General features: G+C 45.0%; 1 protein-coding gene across 1 annotated transcript in view; it reads right to left on the reverse strand.

The window, feature by feature from the left end:
• Nucleotides 1-23,138, reverse strand: part of ADPRS (ADP-ribosylserine hydrolase) — a 59,868-nt gene that overhangs the window by 12,212 nt on the left and 24,518 nt on the right. The window contains exons 3-4 of the mRNA XM_086956495.1: nt 3,196-3,403; nt 1,712-1,893 (exon numbers count right to left, since the gene is read on the reverse strand). Of these exons, the coding sequence (XP_086812621.1) occupies nt 1,712-1,893; nt 3,196-3,403 (390 nt within the window). The remainder of the gene's footprint in view (nt 1-1,711; nt 1,894-3,195; nt 3,404-23,138) is intronic.

Genomic DNA, 23,138 nt, shown 5'->3' on the forward strand with positions numbered 1-23,138 from the left:
TATTGCCTGAACAGTAGCAATTGATTAAGGCTGTTATGAAATGCATTCAGATTAATTCAAAATTTGGAGATATTGAAACCTATTTAACTTTAATCTGAAAAACATTATTGTTTGAACAAAACCCCTTGTAGGCACCCTACACCTGACACTTCATTAAGAAGGGGCCAGGAATCCAGATAGGAAGTAGGGACATCGGGTTCAATGTATGGTTCAGTGCGGGTTGAGCCTGTCGAGTGGGGAGAGAGTGTTATCTGGGGGTTGATTCTGGACTGTGACAGAAGCAGACTGCTAACATGCGAGATCGCGATATCCAGATAGATTTTCTCAATTTTGTGATTAAAAAAAGAGGGCAAGGTCCTTGCACGGGCGTTTGTTAAGAGGCGGAGGACTTGCTAAGGTCTCTGAGCCGGCAAGCTCCCTGACTAGGCCAAAAAGTGTTTTTTTAACAGTTCACAGCTTTAGAGATGGTTGTAGAAACGAACTTGGCACATACGGAATTACAGAGGTTGTGGTATAATTTTTTTGCCTTTTTATAGACATTCTTGGATTCATGAGCGTAGTCTCTTCGCCATTTCCGTGCTAATGATTTACACTTAGCTTTCTCTTTTTTTAGGATTTCGGTGTACCATCGAGGAGGACGGTGATTGTTGAACTTTTTTTATTAGTGAGGAGAAGATAGGAGCCTAAGGCATTAGAAAGCCAAGTATGTACGCTGTCAGAGAGCGCCTTTACCTTCAGATCAGACATGGGTATATTGGAGCATAAGAGATTGTTGAGGCCATTCCAGTCAAATTTTGTCCAGTCTCTTTTTGGAACCTTAAGGGAAGGGAACGAAGACATGGAGTTGTGAAGGGGAGTGAGGCTGAATTTAGATAAGAAGTGGTCTGACCAGGATATGGGTAATGCAGGATAGACTGTCAACAAGGTGGCCTGCTTTGTGTGTGGGGCCTCAGTTTAGTAGATGAATATTCATGGCGGCTAAGTCAGAAACAAAGTTGATGCAAGTTGAGTTGGAGAGATCCTCTAGATGTAAGTTTAGATCGGCCAGGAGCGAGAAATTAGTAGAGCTCATGAGCAGGGGGGGTTATGAAACTGGGAAAGGATGCAGACCAGGAAGTTGGGGGCCCCGGAGGGCAGTAGACCAATCGACCAGAGAAAGTGAAGTTAGAGGTTAAGGCCAGTTTCACAATTAGTTATGTCTATAGGTTCAAATTTGCACTGAAAACCTTTTTTGAAGATAATAGCTATACCCCCGCCCAGTTTGGGCCCCCTATCCTTCCTGACAATGGCATAGTTGGGTGGTAGCGCTGCTGCAACGTCAGGGCCTGCGCTCTCATGGAGCCACAGCTCTGTCAGGAACAGCACGTAAGGTTGTTCGTAGAGCAGGAGGTCGAAAATATCGACTTTGTGCTGGGGAGTGATCAACAGTTGGTGCTGAGGAACGAGAAGTCTTTGTTGAGGATGGCTGCCCAGTGAGTATTATGTGTATTACCCGGTAAAGTAAGGAAACGTGACTGGGAAGTGGCAGGAGAAAAGTTGCAACAGGGACATTGTTCCACCACTATGTTTTCTGCAGAGAGTAGGATGCAGTCTTGTTGGATCGGAGGACTGAGAGCCAGAAGTTGGCTAGGTGTGAACACAAGTCTTTTTGTGTGCTTTGGAACAGGGGTGTTACCAATTCAGACCCCACTCCTTCCGCCTACTCACTTACTCTTTAGCATCAGCCAGTGACTTTTCGTCTCCTTCCACAGTTTCCATATTGCTGATAAGCTGATCCAGAAAACTGTTGCTCGGCTCACCCTGCAGAGCATAGTGCACAGCCAGGGCTTGAAGAATGCCACCGTTGTAGCCCAGTGAAGCAGCGTGGGTCAGTTGGCCACTGATCTTTGCAACCTGTCACAAAATAAGGTATGAAAACCAAAGACATAAAAAAGATAGGTATTAGGCCTGAAAAGCATCACACATGCACCTCTGGTGAGGGTGAACAAAATGCTTTCCAACACATAACAGTGGGCTCTTATCAAAGGCCTAGTGTCATTAAGCTTTTATACCATTTGCATACATCCAGTGTTGGAAATGAACCTCATAGAGCGAAAATGCGGTTCACTTTAACGCCCTTTATGCAGCACACAGTTAACAGTCGTGCTGCTGTAATAGCTTTGGACTACTGTAATATTCTAGCATCAAGAGCCTGGGATGTGAGACAAGCACCCTCAGCTGCTCAAGCACTTAATGGGCTATTTCTCCACAACTCTCATCCAGAAATGGAGGTAAATGGACCAGCCTTGCACCTGAAGGGGGGTTAAGGCCAGTGGTGGCTAGTGTGCGGGCAGAGTGGCGGGGCTCAGGGGAGGACGATGGACAGGTAGGGGGGCAGGGAGGGGAAACAGATAAGAAATAAAAAACAATTTATCTTCCGTAACGCTCTTTTCCATGTCCCTCGCAGAAGCACAGGCTCACAGCCTCCACTACAGCCAATCCTGCTGCTGCTTTCATGTTTGAATGCAACGTCAAGATTGGCCGGAGCGCTGGAAAATTGCGCTCCCATAGGAACTGGGAGCCTGTGCTTTGCTGTCTCCAACACAGCATGCAGCTAAGTTGGTGACAGCTCACTGCGCAGGTCGATTTGGCTGGCCTGAGATGGCTGTCCAAACCGACATGCGCACTGATCACAGTGCGACCACTCCCTCTGACACTGCCCTTGCGATGGCCCCGCCCCCAAGACTCGCACAGCGCTCAGAACCTTGAAAATAATAATAAGCTCATTTTATTATCTTTTATTTTTCAAGTTTTGAGGGCGACGGTGGTGGAGAGGGCACAGGTAGTGACATGTCCATCTCCAAAAAAATACAAGGCTATACAGTCAACTGCACAGGAGAACGTGCAACAGTGTATACCAAAGTAGATCATCTATAAATACAGAAGTAAATTTGGATGGCACTGAATAAGTTGATAAGACTCTTAAATGGGAGATCAGAACATACATAACAGGCCATAGTCACCAACAGGACCAGTAGTGCTTTGATGACGTGACTAAACCTTCCCAAAAAAATTGTAGAAATCAGAAGGACCAGCATGTCTAGCAGGCTCCAGATTTCCCATAAGGGCCCTATATGTTCAACCTAGTAGAGATTCACTTTGGAACAGGCAAGCACCTCACATCATGCCAATTGAAGAACAAATGTATGTACTAACCTTTTTCACATCCTTGATATCAGGATAAGCGAGTGGAATGCCAACTACCCTCATAGCTGCACCATTGCCATATGAGCCTTTGCCATCGAACTGTTCACGTGCTGGCTCAAACACATCGGTGCTTTGGTTGGTCAAGAGCTTTTTGAAGACTGTGATAACACCCATTCCATAACCCCGATCCGGTTCCTTCAGATACTCCTCAGCAAACCTGAAGAGAAGACAGAGTACAATAAAGTCAATTCATCAGAAACCTACTCTACATGTACTAGATTCTGCTTTTGATGAGCCAAGGACAGCATGAGCACTAATGTTTACTTTTGCTGCCATGTTTGCTCCTGATCCTAAATAGGAGGTGAGAAGTAGAGATCAATGAGGACCAGAATCGCACCAGAAAATCTGGATATAAAAAAAATATAAATGAACACCATCCACACAATTAGTGGTGGACTCTGACATAGATCATGCCCTTCTGGGACTTGCTGAAAACTCCTGTTGTAAAAGCTTCCATTGGGTAATTACATAATTTCCTTCTCTAAGATTACAAATTCAGCAATATTTGAGATTTTAGCATGCAACTATTTGTACTTGACTGGCAGCCATTTTAACCCTGCCTACGTACTAGTAGCTGAAGACTTACCATTACTTTACCTGATCAACACAATAACATAGAACAGTTATGCTTGCCATAGTCAGTGGATTGTGAGCGGGTCACAATATGGATCAAAGATGCATTTGATGTATACAGGAACCATCTCAATAGTGCAGCTTTGAAGATAAAGCACACTGCAAGGAGGGTTATAATGAAGCAAAGGTCTGAAATATAGTCATCCTTTCCTTTGACTGCTAAAATGAGGACCCCGGGAACCTACATTTGGCCGACCTCAGTGAAGTGAGTGTTGTTTTTTACTGCATGCAGCCGCTTCAAATGCACTATGGAAAGACTGACCCAGAGACTAAGCACAGTGCTCAGCATGTATGAATACGGGCAGACTACATGAGCTTTGCAGCAGTCCAGTCTTAGGTGTGGTTATTCTGGATTGCTTATTCTGAAAAGTGGACAGCTCTAGAGAGTTTATTTTATGCAAAATTGTACAAACTATTAATGTAATTTAAGCAAATCTTCCAAAAACTATAGATTGCACTTGGAGAACGTACTCAAACTGAGAAGGTCTGGCCAATCAGCCGGTCATGATTGAACAGTAGCTTGATGGAGTCTAACTTGCTGAAGTTTTTTTTTCTTTCAGAGAAGCTCAGTGTTTTAAGGGGATTATACTGAATTGCAGCTGTCCTGACCGCTCCTATTTCATGGCCAATCTCATAATGAATGCAATAAAACCAAAGAAAGGTGTAAAGACATCTGGATATGTCTACTATTTGGGAACAAAGTGTTAAATGGCTTGCCCAAGTTGTTTTTGCCACCAAGGTGGAGGAGATTGATACAGTGTATGATGCGAATTGTGTTAATGGGGTAACGTGAAGTTAACCCTGGGAATCCATTTTGTTGGATGTAATGCCCTCACACACCCTTTCAGGTGTCAAGCTTCATCATCTGGGCTGCTCCTCGTTGGGTCGGCGGTGCAATACCCAACGGGCAACACCTCATAGAGGGGCTCTTTGGCAGAGATCTTTTTCCAACAGCCGTATGGATGAAGTGCGGGTATGGGGCAATACTAGGTTAGTAGACGTTGAGGCGTGAATTAAAATAAAGCTAGGGGTACCGGGAATGATTTATTCGGATGGTGCGCTGCTTTAATTACAAGCATTTACAATGCAATAGGTCTCGCAGCATTAAAGTTTGAGTTATTGGCATTGTGTATGACAATGCCAATAGCTATAACATTTGCAAATGTGACACATATAGCATTTGTAATGCAATATGAGTTGTATTTACATGACTTAGATGTATTGATATTACAAATAACAATGGATTTTCATTTTTTTAATACTTAAATAAAAGTTATTGTAATTGAGTTGGTGGAAGGGTGAAGTGGGTCGTGTCCCCGAGTGATGTGGTGGTGTCCCGAGTGATGTGGTGGTGTCCCCGAGTGATGCCCCCGAGTGATGTGGTGGTGTCCCCGAGTGACGAGTGGTGCCACTGAGTGATGTGGTGGTGACCCAGAGTGGTGTGGTGGTGTCCCCGAGTGAAGTGGTGGTGTCCCCGAGTGAAGTGGTGGTGTCCCCGGGTGATGTGGTGGTGTCCCCGAGTGATGTGGTGGTGTCCCCGAGTGAAGTGGTGGTGTCCCCGAGTGAAGTGGTGGTGTCCCCGAGTGAAGTGGTGGTGTCCCCGAGTGAAGTGGTGGTGTCCCCGAGTGAAGTGGTGGTGTCCCCAAGTGATGTGGCGGTGTCCCCAAGTGATGTGGCGGTGCCCCAGAGTGATGTGGTGGTGTCCCTAGAGTGATGTGGTGGTGCCCCCAGAGTGATGTGGCGGTGCCCCCAGAGTGATGTGGCGGTGCCCCTGAGTGATGTGGTGCATGGCAGTGGTGGTGTCTGTGTGTGCATGGCAGTGGTGGTGTCTGTGTGCATGGCAGTGGTGGTGTCGTGTGTGCATGGCAGTGGTGGTGTCGTGTGTGCATGGCAGCGCTGGTGTCCGTGTGTGCATGGCAGCGCTGGTGTCCGTGTGTGCATGGCAGTAGTGGTGTCCGTGTGTGCATGGCAGTGGTGGTGTCCGTGTGTGCATGGCAGTGGTGGTGTCCGTGTGTGCATGGCAGTGGTGGTGTCCGTGTGTGCATGGCAGTGGTGGTGTCCGTGTGTGCATGGCAGTGGTGGTGTCCGTGTGTGCATGGCAGTGGTGGTGTCCGTGTGTGCATGGCAGTGGTGGTGTCCGTGTGTGCATGGCAGTGGTGGTGTCTGTGTGTGCATGGCAGTGGTGGTGTCTGTGTGTGCATGGCAGTGGTGGTGTCCGTGTGTGCATGGCAGTGGTGGTGTCCGTGTGTGCATGGCAGTGGCGGTGTCCGTGTGTTATTCACTGTACCTACATATTCCTTTCCGTATACCCACACCCATTCAATGGTTGTTAATGTGAGCATCTCAGATAATATTATCTTCAATCAACAGCTGAAGTATAAGGTGAAGACTGTAAATGGTTGGATAATAGCAGTGCAATTCACTTTTCAAATGTTGTCTTAGGATCTAACACTTTTGGTGACATCTGTATTACCTCCACCACCTCTTTGCCTTTTAACCCCAAACCCCGTGGTTCATCGATGTGTCTTAGCATCCGATCTAGGTCGTGCACTTTTCCCATAGTTCCCAGCACTTGGAGGACCATGCATTGATGTATTTCTGTTCATTTAAGAAAGGGAGATGTTGTAGGTCTAGTTCTCATTGCGGGAGCCCAGTTCTTATTGGCTGTTGGCCACACGTAATTTAGAATGTTGGTTTCCTACTTAAATGACGTCAGTGGCACTGTATGAGGAATGCTGCGACTTTCCTCACGACATCTGCTTTCTTCCCCGCAAGCTCATTACTTATACTTTTATATAAACATGTATATAAAAATCACTTCCTCTGTTCGTGTATAATTGCTACGATACTACAAGGCTGCTATTAAAATGCCCCTGGAATAACGCCGCGGCCGCCCCGGAAGTCAGGCACGGTCGCCTGTGACGGGGGCGGGGCCACGTCCAGACCGGAAGAGGAGGCAGGCAGAGTCAATGCGTCTCGGGGCCCGGGGCTCCTGTGAGCGGTGTAGAGCCCCGGGGCCGCGCCAGCAGGAGGTTGGGCGCCGCGTGCTGAGAGCAGAGTCCCCGACATTGGCCAGGTAAGTTCCAAAAGGCTGGGGGGGCTTGGTGCACTTGTGTGTGTGTGTGTGTGTGTATGCTCGAGTGTGTATGTGTGAGGGGGGGGTGTCTCTGTATGTATATATGTGCGTGCGTGGGCGCTTGTGTGTGTGTCTGTGTGTATGCGCATGCGTGTGTGGTGCTTGAGCTTCCCAGGAGACAGCGCCTGGCCACAGCGCGCGTTCCAGTTTCAAATCGCCTCCAAGGCGATGCGCGCGGCCGGCACTGTCTCCTGGGAAGCACAGTCGGCAACAAAAGATCTCTGGCGAGACAGCGCTGACGCGCTGTGTTTCCGCTACGAGACCTAAAAAACGGATACTAGAGGAGAGTGCTGGAATATTATGCTTCCAGAGAACCTCTAGATTTTGTTATTGTCCGGTCAATAACAACGCCTCAACGTCTACTAACCTAGTTTGGCCCCATACCCGCACTTCATCCATACGGCTGTTGGAAAAAGATCTCTGCCAAAGAGCCCCTCTACGAGGTGTGGCCCGTTGGGTATTGCACCGCCGACCCAACGAGGAGCAGGCCCAAATGATGAAGCATGACACCTGAAAGGGTGTGTGAGGGCATTAAATGCAACAAAATGGATTCCCAGGGTTAACTTCAAGTTACCCCATTAACACCATTCGCATCATACACTGTGTCAATCTCCTCCTCACTCTCTCTCCAGGAACAGCACGGTAATTTTTTCGCATACGTATCCTTAAGGGCACGCTGTAGCTGGACCTTCTACTTATGACTAAGTAGTAATCGCCCTTGACTCCCCTCTTTGATATCATTTGCCACCAAGGTCTCAACCAAAACATGTGGGCTGACTGCCATCCACTTCCCTGATAATTTCGAGATTGTGTCAATGCTGGGGCATGCCACAGCTTTTAGTGTGACTGACGTATTTCAGTAGTTGTCAGAGGTGAGCCAACACCCTAATTCTAATAATTCTGTGACTTGTATAAGGGCTGCTTTTGCTGCATGCTTTCTGGTTTGGTACCTTCAACTGCAGTTTTCAATAGGGCTGGGTGGAGTTACGCTACGCAAAGTGACCAAAAAACTCTACAGTGCCACGCCGAGTTCATCAAATGGCAGAGTGCCTTACGTTGCTCTGTTTGTGCTAGATTTTATCACCGGGTGTTTGCCCTGCGCTGTAAAAAAAGCGCAAGCGGCACCACATGCAGAGCAAGAAGAAGTTGCTTCTTTCTGCAGCTCAAGTAGATGTTCTACTCAAGCGGCAACTTCCTCAACGCGAACAGGAGGTTTATCAATGCCAGCGGTAGTGACCATCCGCACTGAGACATCTCGCCAGGAGATGGTCTGGAGTAAGATTATCCTTGCACGTTCTCGCTAACTTAAAGTTGAGGAGCACGAGCGAGGAAAAACATTTTTGGAACTCGCGCTCTACACTGAGTGGGAAAAACTCTGCGAGCAGAACAAAATTTCATGCCCAGGCCTAGGTTTCAACAGTTCATGCCAAATGTTTTTGCAGGTATGTTTGTTGAAGACAATATTCTAGTACATTGCAGCTGTACAATTGCGTACTTGAGGAAACATTATGTCAAGTTGGCAGAGCAAAAAAATAACAACTAATTGAAAGCCAGACCTGTGTCCTATCTAAAATGGATTTTGCATCATTATGAAAGAAATTCGTGAGGCTCTATTGCTCTGAAGGTTTGATGTTAGGAGATGTACCACATTAAAAATAGATGTCAGCACCTAAGGTTTGGGAGCAACTTTATCTCCAACTGTTGGGCCAAAAAGAAAAGGTAGAGCCTTTTGTACTAAAACTTCAGAGGAAGGCAAATCCCAATTATTCAGTGTTGAAGTGCCAGACTCAGGTTAGCTGTTGGACATTTGTAGCGCTTTCTTAAGACAATGAGGGAAGTGTTTTCCTTTTTTAGAGTAAACTGATCAAACCAGCTATCTTAGGTGTCTCCAGCCAGTCAATCGTGAGCTACCAGTAGCTCACAGACACCTTCAGAGTAGATCACAGCCTAGACTCATTTTTGAATAAGCACGGGGGTCACACTTTCCTTTTAAAGTTAAGGGGATTGCAGCGTTTGTTTTACATTATCTTACGGCTGCAGATAGCAGGGCATGATAATGAGGAATGCTGGAGTTAAATTTATAACCCACAGCACAGAGGACTGAAGCACTGAGGTATTTCAATCTTGAATAAAATTCCTTGTCAACTCAACATTGGAGCTTGAGAACAAAATGATGTTCCAGATCACAGTACGGACAAGCCAGTCTAACGTGACTCCGGAGACAATGGACAGTCATGTGACTGTATGATCTGGATGTTCTGGATTATGACCTAATTGATAAGCTGTCTACTAAAGCAACACAATAACTTGAAAAATGAAGAGATAGATCGCCTTCTGCCAAGTGCAAACTAATAAGACATCTCCCCAGTGAAACAGGATATTTGTGAGAGGAAGGAAGTTTTTTTGGGGACAATAGTTCTCATTGAATAACACGTGTGATGGTATGTACCAACCAGCTGCAGAATCTCACAATTCTAGTGGAACTGTTTAGATGTTAGTGCAGTGCCTGGTAAGACACTTAATACACACATCCCATTAGGTGGCACTTTGATGGTCCTGGACAGCACCTCGTGGTCACAAAGAGTTGTATGACCCGGTCCTAAGGAATCTGAGATGCGAACAGCAATGAACTCACTCGGCTTGATGAAGGACTGGTTTGGCTGCCCGCTTGTCACACCAAATCAATCGCTTATATAAAACATATATAATTCAGTAAAGAGACTTGGGGCCATATGTAGGTAATCCCTATTTACCGATTCTTAAATACCGAATTTTAACGATTCGGTATTTAAGAATCGGTAAATAGTATGTAGGTAATAATTCAGTAAATTTTACCGAATCTGTAATATTCGGTATTTACCGATTTGGTCATTCCTAATTCATTCCTATGGGCCTGGAGGCCCATAGGAATGAATAGGAAGCCATTCACTATTATCGATTCGGTAAATACTGAATCGGTAATAGGGGGAACATATTCAAGGGTGGCAGGGTGTCACATTGACACCCATTTGCACCCCTGAATCGTGCATGTGTGCATACGTGGCGCACATACATGCCCTAAGGGCATGTATGTCTGCCACATGGCACTGAAAAAATAGCAAAAAATTGCTTTTTCAAGGGTATTCAGTATTTACCACCAACTTATAGTTGGTGGTAAATAACGAATCCTGAATGCAAAAATGCACTCACTTGAGTGCCTCCTATATAGGATTTTTGGATTCGGTAATTTACTGATTCGGTATTTTAAGAATTCAGCAATTTACTGATTACTGATTCAGTAAATTACCGAATCCTTGAAACCTGCCTACTACATCTCCAATCCCTAAATACCGGTCGGTAACAGTGAAATTTACCGAATTTCACCGTTACCGACCGGTATTGCCCCACCTACATATGGCCCTTAATACTGCCAGTTGCTAAGTGGGTGGGGTACGAGCAACTGTCATTTGCGGGTATGTGGTGAGGACTTGCTTGGATGGCCCTTGCAATGCTGTGATTTTGGCCTTTAGACAACACAGCATTGCTTCATGTTTGGTCATGTAAACGCGTGGATCATGAGCAAAACAGGTAAATTAGGCTTGCCTCTCCTGACTCTAGTAAGTCGAGAAGGAAGCAAGAGTCCACCGCAGGACTAAACCATAGGCTCACTCACTGATGAAAATGGGGAGAAAGACATTCGTGTTCTTCTACATGAGAAGGTGCAGTTTCCAAACAAGATATGGCAAAATTGACATGCTGTTGAAGTGCATTGATCGTGTGGGAGAAAGACTTAACAAGCATGCCTCCAATGTAGAATGACATGTCAGAGATTGAAGATGATGCAGCCACAAATGACACTGAAACCTGACTGGAATGAAAACAAAATGTGGAACTCTAAAGGCAAAAGACGAGGATTTTGAGGTCTGATCACAACGCAGCAAAATCAGGTTCATGCGGGTGCCAGAAGTTCTTGGTTTTGAATACGGTATTCTCTCAGATTTAACTTTGGGGTTCAAGTCGCTGACTTTTTTCTGACTCGCAGCTGTCCATGAGGGCTTTGAAAAAACCATACTAAAATCTGTGGTGCTGGTAACAAGGCTGTTGTCAGCAACAAAGCAAGGAACTCCCGGACTGAGAATGGCTTAACCCACATAGCAGATGATATGCTTTACAACTCATGCCCAATATTAAGCTGTCAATTGAATATTAGGTTATATATGGATGGGATGGGGTGTTTTATTCCCAGAAGTGCTACAATTGCAGACTGGAGACTAGTGTGTGGTTTCCAGCTAGTACCACCAATATCTACTCCCACCACTGGAACATGGTAGTGGGCAGCGAACTCTGTGTGCTCCAACTTAGACATGTTCTGCTCTTTACCTATTGTTGTTAGGGAGGTTAGCATTATGGGGTGGGTCCTAATCACTGCAAATTGAAGTTCTCGGTGTGGGTGGAGGAGGAGGAAGGGAGTGCAAGGTAAATATTGACAGTATGTTATCAGAGTTATCTGCTACGCTCAAGCAAAGGAACACCTGAATATTAATTACGCCATTGAATTAAACAACTACTCTTTTGTAGACCATGGTGGTAACGAGTAATAAGAAAACACTCAGATTACTTACCTGGAATGCAAGGGGTTTAAAACGACCAGAATGTATGCAACATTACTGCCCATCTTAAACCACATTTGGTAGACATAGCACTAATCCAAGAGACATGACTTATCCATATTAGCTACATTTATGCTAATCTCCAGATGATCATCCCATATATAATTCCTAATTGATGGCTGAAAGATTCAAACAGTTCAAGGATAAGATTTAGACCTCTCGTGCAACAATCTGAGGGTTGAAATAGGGTAAATTCCTTGAAAAGCCCACCACATGCAGAGAGGTACTTCTGTCACTGGAGAAACTAAAAGCTGTCATCAAATCCATGCCCAATGGCCTTGCTCCCTATACGGATGGTGTATGTATGAGTGTCTATACAGAATACAGGAAGGAATTGGTCCCAACATTATGGCACGGTTTGAGGAGGTTGTTCCAAGAAGTCAACTGCTGCCCATTAGCAAGAGGTCCTGGTGGTGACGCTTCTAAAAAACAGATAATCCCGCTGATATAATATGCACCCCATACAGACGACTTGTTACTTAATGTACGCAACAAAAACCTTGGCAAACTCCTGGCAAACCAGATCACCCGCCCCCTTTTTATGTTGCGTCTGATACTCTCAAAACAGTCCAGTTTTATTCCGGGCAGGTTGACTTGAGCTTTATCACTTTCTTCAGCAAAGTCTCACAGCTTAACCTTGAAGTAAACGCAGGCGTGGTCTTCCTGGATGCCAAGGAGGCCATAAAGTTTGACACATGGGAATATAAGTTTACAGACCTTGCCAAATTAGGTGTGGCGGGGGGGGGGGTATTCCTCAGATTGGTATGACTGCTATACATGGCTCTCACTGCTAGTATCCAGGTCAACAGTTATATTACGGATCTGATTGCTATCTGCAGGGGAACGAGGAGGCAGGGCTGCCCACTCTTGCTGTTCCGATACTCACTAGAGCCTGAACCACTGGTTTGCACTCCTAGAGAGTAGCACGCTCAGAGGGAGTTGAGATTGTCCGGCCACAGACAATTCTATCTGCATATCCTCATGACCTCCTACTTTACTTAAGAGATCCTAGAGTCAATCTCCTAGAGTCAATCTCCCACTGGTCAGCCGAGAATAGTGCGCTTTGGTGGAATCACAGATTACTAATTAACTGGAATAAATCTCTCCGTTTCTCTCAAACAGTGTCTACACCAAATGTGTCTGGTGAAATTCCTCTTCAAATGGACACTCCAGTTTGTACACTACCTTTGTTTCATGGTGCACAGAAACCCTGGTGGAAGATGTTCACTATAGCTATGGTGTGGTCATTGAAAAAGTTAGACTGACTAGAGAGGTGGATCAAACACCCTTCGTCTCTTGTAGGAGACTTGCCATCACTATTTACAGCAGACCCAGTTTGCTCATATTGGGTCCCGCCATAACAGCCCTTAATGTGTTTCTGTATTACAGAGTCCAACAGGTACCGAGAGGCACCAGCACTGACTTTCCAAAAGAGCCAAATCCTTTTGCCACAGTCATGCACTTGATCAAAAGAACGAAGCACACAATATCCAAACTTTATAAGTTAGCTTTGAGCGTTATACGTCTGAATTCCAAACAGGAACAGCAACAATGGGATCACGACTTGGACTGCACCATCACTGATGAACAGTGCCTGTATGGCTGTTCATTAATTGTTACTTTCAAAAGTAGGCATACGCTTATACAGTTTATCCAACAATGCTACAATATGCTTACCAGTCTACAGAAATAGTGCCATAATCTCAAAAATGCAACTGGGATGAAGCGAACCACATGTACTTTGGTTTGGTGGCACTGAGGTATTCGAACCCATCAGTACAATAGTTTCAATGAGTTGAACAGGACGACAAGTCATAGCTTAGAGGCATCTCCTCTGGGTGCACTGTTCGGGTATGTTAAGGATGTTCCAGTTTCATTCAAAAAATATACAGCTCTGGCCCTTTTGTTAGCTATGCATTGTCTATTACGCGAATTGAAGGGGTCTACTCCCAACAGTCCATAAACAAGTCCAGGGTCTTGTATATTGTCATAACGCAGCGGATATGTCTAATGCAGCGTTTCCCAAACTCTGGGTTGTGACTCACTGGTGGGTCGAGATAGTTCGAGCAATAAATAGACAACTTTAAATTCTGTATTTAACTAGTTAAATTTGCTGGTGCTTCAAAGACAGAGGTACAATGTCAGGCTCTGTCTTTTGAAAAATTGCTGCAGGCTTGGTGTTCCCTTTTTTTCCTCTAACTGCAAAGTGAGAAGAGTTTTTTTAAGTTAAATATGTGACAATCTTGCTGAAGTACAGCCAATGTGACAAGAAAGACTTTAGGATGTTTTTGCAACACACAACATATAAATACATGTAAATTAACTGTATGCAATCAGCAGTTAAGAAAGCAAACATTAAGTACATTGTTTTTGTAATTTTGAAGTGTGCCCGAAACTGCAATTTTAATAGGATCAAAACAAATCACACTTTACTTGCTGATGTTAAAATGATAAATAGTCATAGAAACCGGATTTCCACCCATTAAAAATGGGTGTGCTATATAGCTTTATCAGTGAAACTTTGTCTCTGCACAAAGTTGGTAGCCATTGCAATGTAAAATGTGCTGTCTGTAAACGAACCACACGATGCATTAGTTACATTCAAAATCGCCCTCATGTCCATTAAAGGTAAGTGGGTCACCATGCATCTATGACCGTGTCTGGTCAGGGCTAACCCTTAAGTGACAACCTCGATGGGCTGCTCACCCTCCTCTTATCCCCCCTGGTTCTTATACGTTTTTCTTGCTTGTTGATCACTGGTGGTAATAGGCTTTAGTGGCACAGCCTCCTTTCCTAGTTGGGCCACCTTACTATACAATGCACGCTACTCCGTGGACCACCTTAACGCACTATGGTATACACTCGGTAAAATATCTGCGCTAGTAACGCTGGTCCACGGCCCCATAGTCTCCCATGTGTAGGCAGAAGCGTACTTATAGGATTCCCCAGGATGTTCACTGTGTGTATGATGATCAACAGCACTGTATGTACCATGTAAACGTTCACAGTTATATGAAATAAAAAACCGATATAAACAACAAAAAAGGTAGGTGGATCACAAATGTTTGCTGTTCTACAAAGTTGGTCATGGTTCCAAGTTTGGGAACCACTGCCCTTTAAATTCATCCCTATAAATATCTGGTCGACCCTCCAGCAAGGCCTACTACTGCAGGCTGAGGAAGATGGCGTTAGTACAGGGTCCGATGATAATTAGTATGTTAAGTAATTAATGTTCTGAGTTTTTTTTCAGCTGAGAATAAGATGTGGCTTGTGAACCCCATACTGCCGTGAGTTAGCTAATTTGAAGTAATTTCACACATTTTACATAAATCAGTCACTGAGTTTATGCTCTGGCGACAGTGACCAATGGGATTTACATTCTGTAATTTGTGGTTTCTTGATTTAAAAAAAAAATGTACTGGCCCTTAACAAAAAATGCTGCAGTTCATCCATCGCTGTGGTCAACCATAACTGAAATGTTGCCATGTTAACATGGCTGCCCGTTTCAGACATCAACGATGCCGAGACACTCACTCCACTGCTTCATAGGGGTTTCTCCTCTTTCTACTTTGTTAGGCCACAGGGTCTAGAAATCCTGAAGATGCAAACCAGGCGCGCACGTTCGTCCCCATTGTCAATTTCTTAAAGAAAGACGATAACGTTTTCCTATGAAACGCAAGCTTTTCATTTTTCATCTTAGAATCAACTTTAAAAAACACAGAAAGTGTAGTTCAGGTAAGGTCCACTCCTCATTGTCAATAGCCTGCATCATTTAAACTATTTTGTAAAAGATTTTATGCAGGATTTCGTGTCAGATTTCCGTTGAAAGGTCTACATGCTTCCTCACCCATTCATCACCAACATTCCATTCATTAACCTATTTAGGTTTTATTTCCGTTTGCTATCTTTCACCTGATCTCCAAAACAAATATGTACAGTTGTCGTACTACCCTGAGAATATGTGATATATATATATACATAAATATGTGCTATAATAATGTTTTTTGATACAAGTATATTCCACGGTTACAGTACAGCTGACTTTAAATATCACCGTGCGATTGTTGTTTTTATAGTGTTTCTTGCACACACAGAGAAATCAAATGTATTTGATTTATAGCGGCTTCTTTATTTTTGTGCAGTGAAAATGAGTGACATTGTTTTCCAAGCACGTGATAGTTGCGGTTAAGAACTCTAGTTAAAGGAAACTTCCAAAGATGCGATGTGTGATTTTCAAAGAGGCAAGGCTTCTGTTGAAGTGGTAATTTGTGTGGAGTGTGTGGGTAAATTTGGAGTGTGCATGAGTATTGTCGTGCGTACTGCCCGCCACTGTAAAATGTTGGACCCAGCACAAAGGTGTCAGCTGGACCTAGCACAACAGCCAGTAAAAACGTTATTCTATTTTTCATGATAATCACAAACGTATACAAGTAAGAATACATAAAAAGAAAAACAATAGTCACCTCCTCTTCTAATATTACATGAATGTATAGGAGACAACAAGTAAGGTGCTATGGAAAGTTCAAAACATTTTAAAAAAATCACAGCATTAAACAAACTCAAAAGGATCAGCCCAGTTAAAAGCACCCGCTACAAATCCTGCCCCTGCATAACCCCAGATAAAAAGCGGGTCAGATAAAAACAGTGGGAGATTTTAGCAATTGAAGAAAGAGGAAAGCAGACCTCAGACCTTGCTTGGTAAAAACTTATGGACAAAAGGAGCGGAAAGATGATTTTATGGCGAATATGATTAAATCTTGGGCATAGCATGACGATATGAAGCGGGGCGCAACTAGAGCCAAATTTAGGGGGGGGGGGGGGGGCTAATACTTCCAGCAATGTAGAGCCAAATTTCAGGGGGCTAATACTTCCAGCAATGTAGAGCTAAATTCCAGGCGGGGGGCTAATACTTCCAGCAATCTATCTTTGTAAAATGCAACTGGTGCTCATGCACAAGTGCCTCAATACCTTTGGGTGGAGTTCGAGCTGCATGAAACTGCAAAAAAACAAAGCCTAAGGTTACTTTTCAGGATATTTTTTGTTTAAACAAAGGGGGGTCAAAAGGGAATATTTATTGACCAAGCATTGCTACCATCCCTGACGTACAACTATATAAAACATGAAATAGCAACGGGTCAGAAATGAGTGCAACTATCTAGAGAAACTGTGTAGTCTCAACAGGGTACAATCACGAAATCCAGAAAGAGTAATTCGTGGTGAATAGAGGTTTCCACGAGACTTCAAGTTGAAATTCCGCAAAATGACACAACTACGTTTTTTTACACAAGGAATGGTCACAATTTACCATTATTACGATAGATCATCCGATAAATGAAACGATCTAATCATGATGGCATTTTTGTCTACTGACGCATTTATTTACTTTGCCACAATGCACGAAAACCCTCAGACACTACATTTCCCGTCAGCCCCATACGTCTTCACGTTTCTTGTTAAACACGTTCTTGGATGACCACGTGATTTCGCAGTACGCCTACCAGAGCGTTCATATGGCCGCTTCCTGTCCGTCCAGGTACCTCCCACAAAGACAGCCAAGACGGATGTCCGGAGTACCGACGGACAGGTAAGCGGGCGGGGGAAACATGGTGTAAATGTTTCCTTCGACATAGAGCTTCAAGCATGGCTCTGTGTAAAGCACTTTTGCTCGCAGTAATTTAAAAAAGCTTTTCGAGCTTCTTCTCTGATACCGAAGCTTAGATTGGAAAGCTATATGTGGAGCGCGATATTCAAACTGGGATGACACGCTTGATAAACAGCCCGGGTTTCTAACTCGGCGCCCTGGCTCTGTGGAATCCATTTTTTGTCCAGAATGATTCGAAATGCTTCTGTAGCATTTTTTCACAAACTAAGTTACATGCAGAGCGCGGTACCTAAACTGAAACGACATGACAACCTGGTCGTATTCCAACTGGCGAAACCATGCGACTGCTATGAGAGGGAAATAACGTCTTTCTTTCATTAGCTTAGGCTTGCGTGTAATTACAAGCTGGCGCGCAACAATATCAAACGCTCGGTGTGTGCCACTGGCTGGCCTGCGCCTATGTCTATCGCAGCATGCCATGCATAACCATTGAAACAAATATGGTTTAGCACACACATTTGAATAAAATCTGAAATCGGCCAAATGCTAATAAGCAAGCACATGCCTTTACATTTTATTGTAAAAAACTCCTGAAACATTGTGTGACTATTGCAGCTTCCCAGTTCTTCCTTTATCTGCTCTTTCTTTTTCTCTTCCCATAGAGCGGTGCTCCATTTTTACCTGAGCTGTAGCCGGGTGAGGTGGAGAGCGATTTCCCCATAAATTGGGTGAGTGGATATACTGATATCCGTTGTTCTCGATGTAAACATGTTTACTCATATAAGTGGGTTGACTAATAAGAAACCATTGACCAGTAAGTCACTGGCAAATGTAATTAATCACAAGAAATGTGTATTCCATAGACTATCGCCATTAACTGTGTACTTTCTCTGTGTTTGTTCGTCCAATGTTACTGTGTGACCATCTGGATCATCTGCATGGGCGCCTTCCAGGTGATATGAATTTTGTCTATTTTTTTCTCACTTCTTTTCACATATTAGCAGTAGCATCTTGTTAAGGTCCTGATGAAGCAGGAGGGGATCCCTTGACCCCATACCAACTGCAGAAACATGTCGACCTACAATCCATCTTAGTAGTCATTTGTTATACACTACTTTGCACTGTTTTTATCCTTGGGTGTGGATAGGATCTCATTAAAATTTCTTTTCCATTTCCACAACCCAATCTTAACTTATCCACTTTTTGCACACAGCACAGTCACTTTATCATTATTTGTTGAACTGCTAGTCGGATTACCCCCTGATACCATCAATTTTTCCATCACATTTGTGTACCCTTTGACTAGGTTAGGTTACAATCTACCTAATCCATAGTGGATGTTTACCACTTCCTTCGGGTGAAGGATCCCAAATGATGTAGGGCGGTACAGGATGGGTATCTGATGGGAACACAATTTTTTCACCACAAATTACTCTTTCTGGATTTTGTGATTGTACCCTGTTGAGACTACACAGTTTCTCTAGATAGTTGCACTCATTTCTGACCTGTTGCTATTTCATGAACTTTTCAGGATATGCATTCTTACACTGCAGCAGCAAAAGTAATTTGCAACTTTAAGGAAAAGGCAGAGTAGAGATGCAGGGGCTCTAGAAAGTGTGAAAAATCAACAAAGCCTCGTTATCAAGTAAATGGTCTTTTAAAGACCTGTTAAATTCTTGGTCTGGCTGCGATAAGATGCCAGACCAGCCAGCCCACATAAGCTCAAGAACTGTCTGTATGTGTCCGGGAGGCTGTCTCAGCCCGGGTTGACACTAGCCCGGGGCATAGGACTACGCTACGCTCGCGTAGTTTGCGCAACTACGCGCCACACGAATTGCACATAGCACACTGCAAAAACGCATAGTGGGCATTTATTGCATGCTCGCGGCCCTCATCAAGTTGGCAAGCAAGCAAAATAACATCTCGGCAAGACTTTTTCCTCGTTTGCGATCAGCAACATCAAGTTGCCGATCGCGAGCGTGGAAAATAAACCTCCCGGTGAGATTCTCTACGCGGGGAGGTCAGGTTTCTCATTGCGAGTGGCCGCGTATGCTTGCGACCGATCGCGATGAGAAACTACCGGTCCACATTGAGAAAGCTGCCGCTCGAGTATAAATCTACTAGAGCGGCAGAAAACAACAGCTTGCACTGTGCAAGACGCGGTTTGCAATGATTGCACAGTTCGGACAAGCATCCGGTACCGTGCAATCAGGGCAAACAGCATTTTGCTCAGTGCACTACGCAGTTCGCGAAGCTTGCATAGTGCACTTCACGTAGCTACGCATAGCGCAACTACGCCCAGGGTTAGCTGACACACACGACAGGGGGATCAGTTGAAGCCCTTTGAGCACTAATGGCTTTGCGCACCTGATATGAAGAGTGTCAGGGAGAGAGGTATAGTCAACTAGTACATGCCGTAAAGTCTGAAACTTTGCACCAAAACCATTTGGGCAGTAGGAGTTGATGCAACAGGTTAACAACCTACGATGAAAATTAGACCTCTCAAGCGGCAGATATGGTCCCAGGCCAGGAACCGATTTCACCATAATAAAATGATGCATTGTTTGCTTGTGGAGGGCCACGTCCTCAAAGTCTGCAGCCGCCCTGTTGTTGAAAGCCTGTTTTAACCATAAGATGTCTGTCCTTACTATACGTTTCGGGTTGGTGAACAGCTCAGGACAGCCCAAATAATTGAAAATGCGTCTGACATATGCAAGCCAGAGAATACCCAACATAACATCCAAGCCCAAACAATCTTGTAAAATGAGACTATTGAGAGACAGATGCTCTTTCAATCAGATGGACAATCAAAATAGCAAAGCAAGAAGCCTAGTCAGATCGGTTAGATACCCCAGGCTCATTTTTAGGTCTCGGTTAGCGTAGGCTGCGCACATGCGCAGTCTTGCTGGCGACATTTAATGATTTGGAGTAGTGAGGTTAAGTCCCGCCCCTCTTCTCCATTGGCTGTCCTCCTAAACGGTGGCCAGCCATTGGAGAAGAGGTCCTAGTGACGTTCTTCTTTCGATCTAAGCCCCGTCCTTTTCAAATGGGGGGTGTGTTTTTTTACTTTCTTTCTCCCCTCTTCTCCATTGGCTGGCCTCCTAAACGGTGGCCAGCCATTGGAGAAGATGTAAACAACAGTCAAAAACACGCCCCCCCAGTCTGAAAAGGACGGGCCTTAGAGATGGCGAGCGCTTGTTGATAAAATACAGGCCCTCGCTTCTTTAATATACTGACAAGAAAAAAAGCAACGTTTTGAAATTGCGGAGATTGAAATATAACCTGCTAATAGTGAAAACGTTGCAAAGGTTTCATAGTCTTACGCGTTCTGTGAGAGTAATAACATGCCGCTCTGGTTGGAGAGAAATATAATCTCAGTAACATGCTACTTGCAAGGAGTGATTTTATTTGTTAGGAGGGGCGGTAGTTTGGGCAGGCCTGCATTCCTTTACAAAAGAGATGTTAACAGCAATGCCTGGGCCCAGCTCTAGAAACAGGTAATCCGAGCCACTGAAACACGCCGAGACACTGTCTCTTTAAGAACTGCACAGGCCAAGGCTGAGAGTGGAGCCGAAAGGGGAGGTACCATGTCTGGTAAGGTCGGGGGGGTGTGGATAGGTAGCCGATGCCCCCATCGTTAAGGGGAGGTGGGAAAGAAGACACTTCCAAGGGGAGCCTCCCCCCGCCGTCAGAGGCAGGTAAGTCGCGGATGGTGTTGGGCACAGGCACTTGGTTGGTGGGATTGCGCTTGGGCTCTGTCCTCGCGCCGGTTGCCTTTCTTGTTCTCAGTGACGCTCGGCACGAGCATGTCAGGGAAAGGGTGGGAAGGGGACCGGCATAGGAGGGGGGCCTATGCCATCAGGGGCAACATGGGTGGTAAGTGGCGGCGTCATCTGGGGAGGGCCATTAGCCTTCAACAGCCCCCACAGCCCAAGACATTTTTGGCCTCAGCGCTGCTGGAATCTGGCCAGTTGAGTCCTGGGAAGCTCTGTCCGCGTGAGAAGCCATGTGGATGTGAGGGGACTCCGAGACAAGGGCTGATGAGCTTGGGGATCCGGTCATGGTTCGAGGGGGTGATCACAACCATGGGATGCAGGGTTGCGAGTAGTTGGGTGGGGGTGGGGTCGAAACATTGCTATGGGACTGGAGTATTTGGAAGGGTATTATAGGTAAATTTGAGTCAAGGATCTGATAAATAAGATTGTGCACTTTTGGAGTAGGTGCTCCTTGCTGTTGGATGGGGCTACTCTGAACCTCTCATCTGTTTCCCCCTTGTAGACTCTGTGTGTGTGTGGCTCTGTGTGGGTGTGTGGCTCTGTGTGTGTGGCCTTGTGTGTGTGTGTGTGTGTGGCCTTCTGTGTGTGTGAGGCTCTGTGTGTGTGTGTGTGGCTCTGTGTGTGTGTGTGTGGCTCTGTGTGTGTGTGTGGCTCTGTGTGTATGTGTGGCTCTGTGTGTATGTGTGGCTCTGTGTGTGTGTGTGGTTAGGTGTGTGTGGCTCTGTGTGTGTGTGTGTGGCTCTGTGTGTGTGTGTGGCTCTGTGTGTGTGTGTGGCTCTGTGTGTGTGTGTGGCTCTGTGTGTGTGTGTGGCTCTGTGTGTGTGTGTGTGTGGCTCTGTGTGTGTGGCTCTGTGTGTGTAGGTGTGCACGGCTCTGTTTGTGTGGGTGTGCGCGGCGCTGTGTGTGTGTGTGTGCGTGGCTCTGTGTGTGTGCGTGGCTCTGTGTGTGTGCGCGGCTGTGTGTGGGTGTGCGGCTGTGTGTGGGTGTGCAGCTGTGTGTGTGTGCAAATGCAATAGGTCTCGCATTTGAGAGAGACTAAGCTATTCGCATTGTAAATGACAATGCCATTTATTTATCTGTTTTCAAAACCAACACAAATAAAAAAATTGTCATTTACTCCATGGAATTCTCAACAACCTGGAGCTGGAAAGTGGACACATAGCCCCAGATTTCACATCCATAACAAGTTAACAAAACACACTTTGCCTGGAAAACTTTAATCATTGCCTCCACTTTGGTGTGGCACAAAGGAGGTATTCATTGGTAACTTGTGTACATTCATGGCATTGTCTTACCCAATATAAAATACTGGCCCTAAAATCATGCAGGTCATTTCTGGTATACAGTGAGCATCTATGTGTACTTCTGACATGATGCTGGCCCAAACAGAATGGTAGCTTCTCTTGACATATTGTGTGCACCCATTTCACAACGGTATGCACCCTCGGAATAAATAGAGGTCTTATAAGAGCAGCGGGAATTCTTGGTATGTCACGGACATCCACTGCACAAAGGTGCATAACCCCAGCATCATGTTCATCCTGGTCATGGTGGTAATTCCTAGCACTTTTTGGCCATCTACAGCACAGTGATGGTTCAGGCAACATTGTGTCATTGTTTTCAAATTGTGCACATCCAAGGCACAATGGTGGTACTTCTTGACACATTGGTCATCCATAAGACCTACACCAATAATGCTGACCCCTTCATTACAGTGGTAATTCACAACGTACTGCGTCTCTCATAACAGGATATGCAGTTCGAGCATAAAGCTGGCCTTGGCTTAATGGTGGTATTGCCAACATATCATAAGAAGGGTTGGTATGCTGGGGACAAGGAACAAATATAAATAATTTTGAGCATATTAAAAGTTCAAGCATGCTAAGGAAGTACAAAAACAGTGCAAGTGATATGGGCAATATGTATACTCCTGCACATGCTCGGCAAGCGGTCTATCCATAACCTAGGATAAAAACGTCTTGGTCATTTTAGAGAAAGACGTATGCACACCGGATGATATTAATTCCTCTTCTTTCTTCACAATACAGTGCTTTAAATACACATAAAACACTTCTAAAGCCAATGCTTGTTGGTAC

This window comes from Lissotriton vulgaris, chromosome 2_1 (assembly GCF_964263255.1).
Source record: "Lissotriton vulgaris chromosome 2_1, aLisVul1.2, whole genome shotgun sequence".
NCBI lineage: Eukaryota > Metazoa > Chordata > Amphibia > Caudata > Salamandridae > Lissotriton > Lissotriton vulgaris.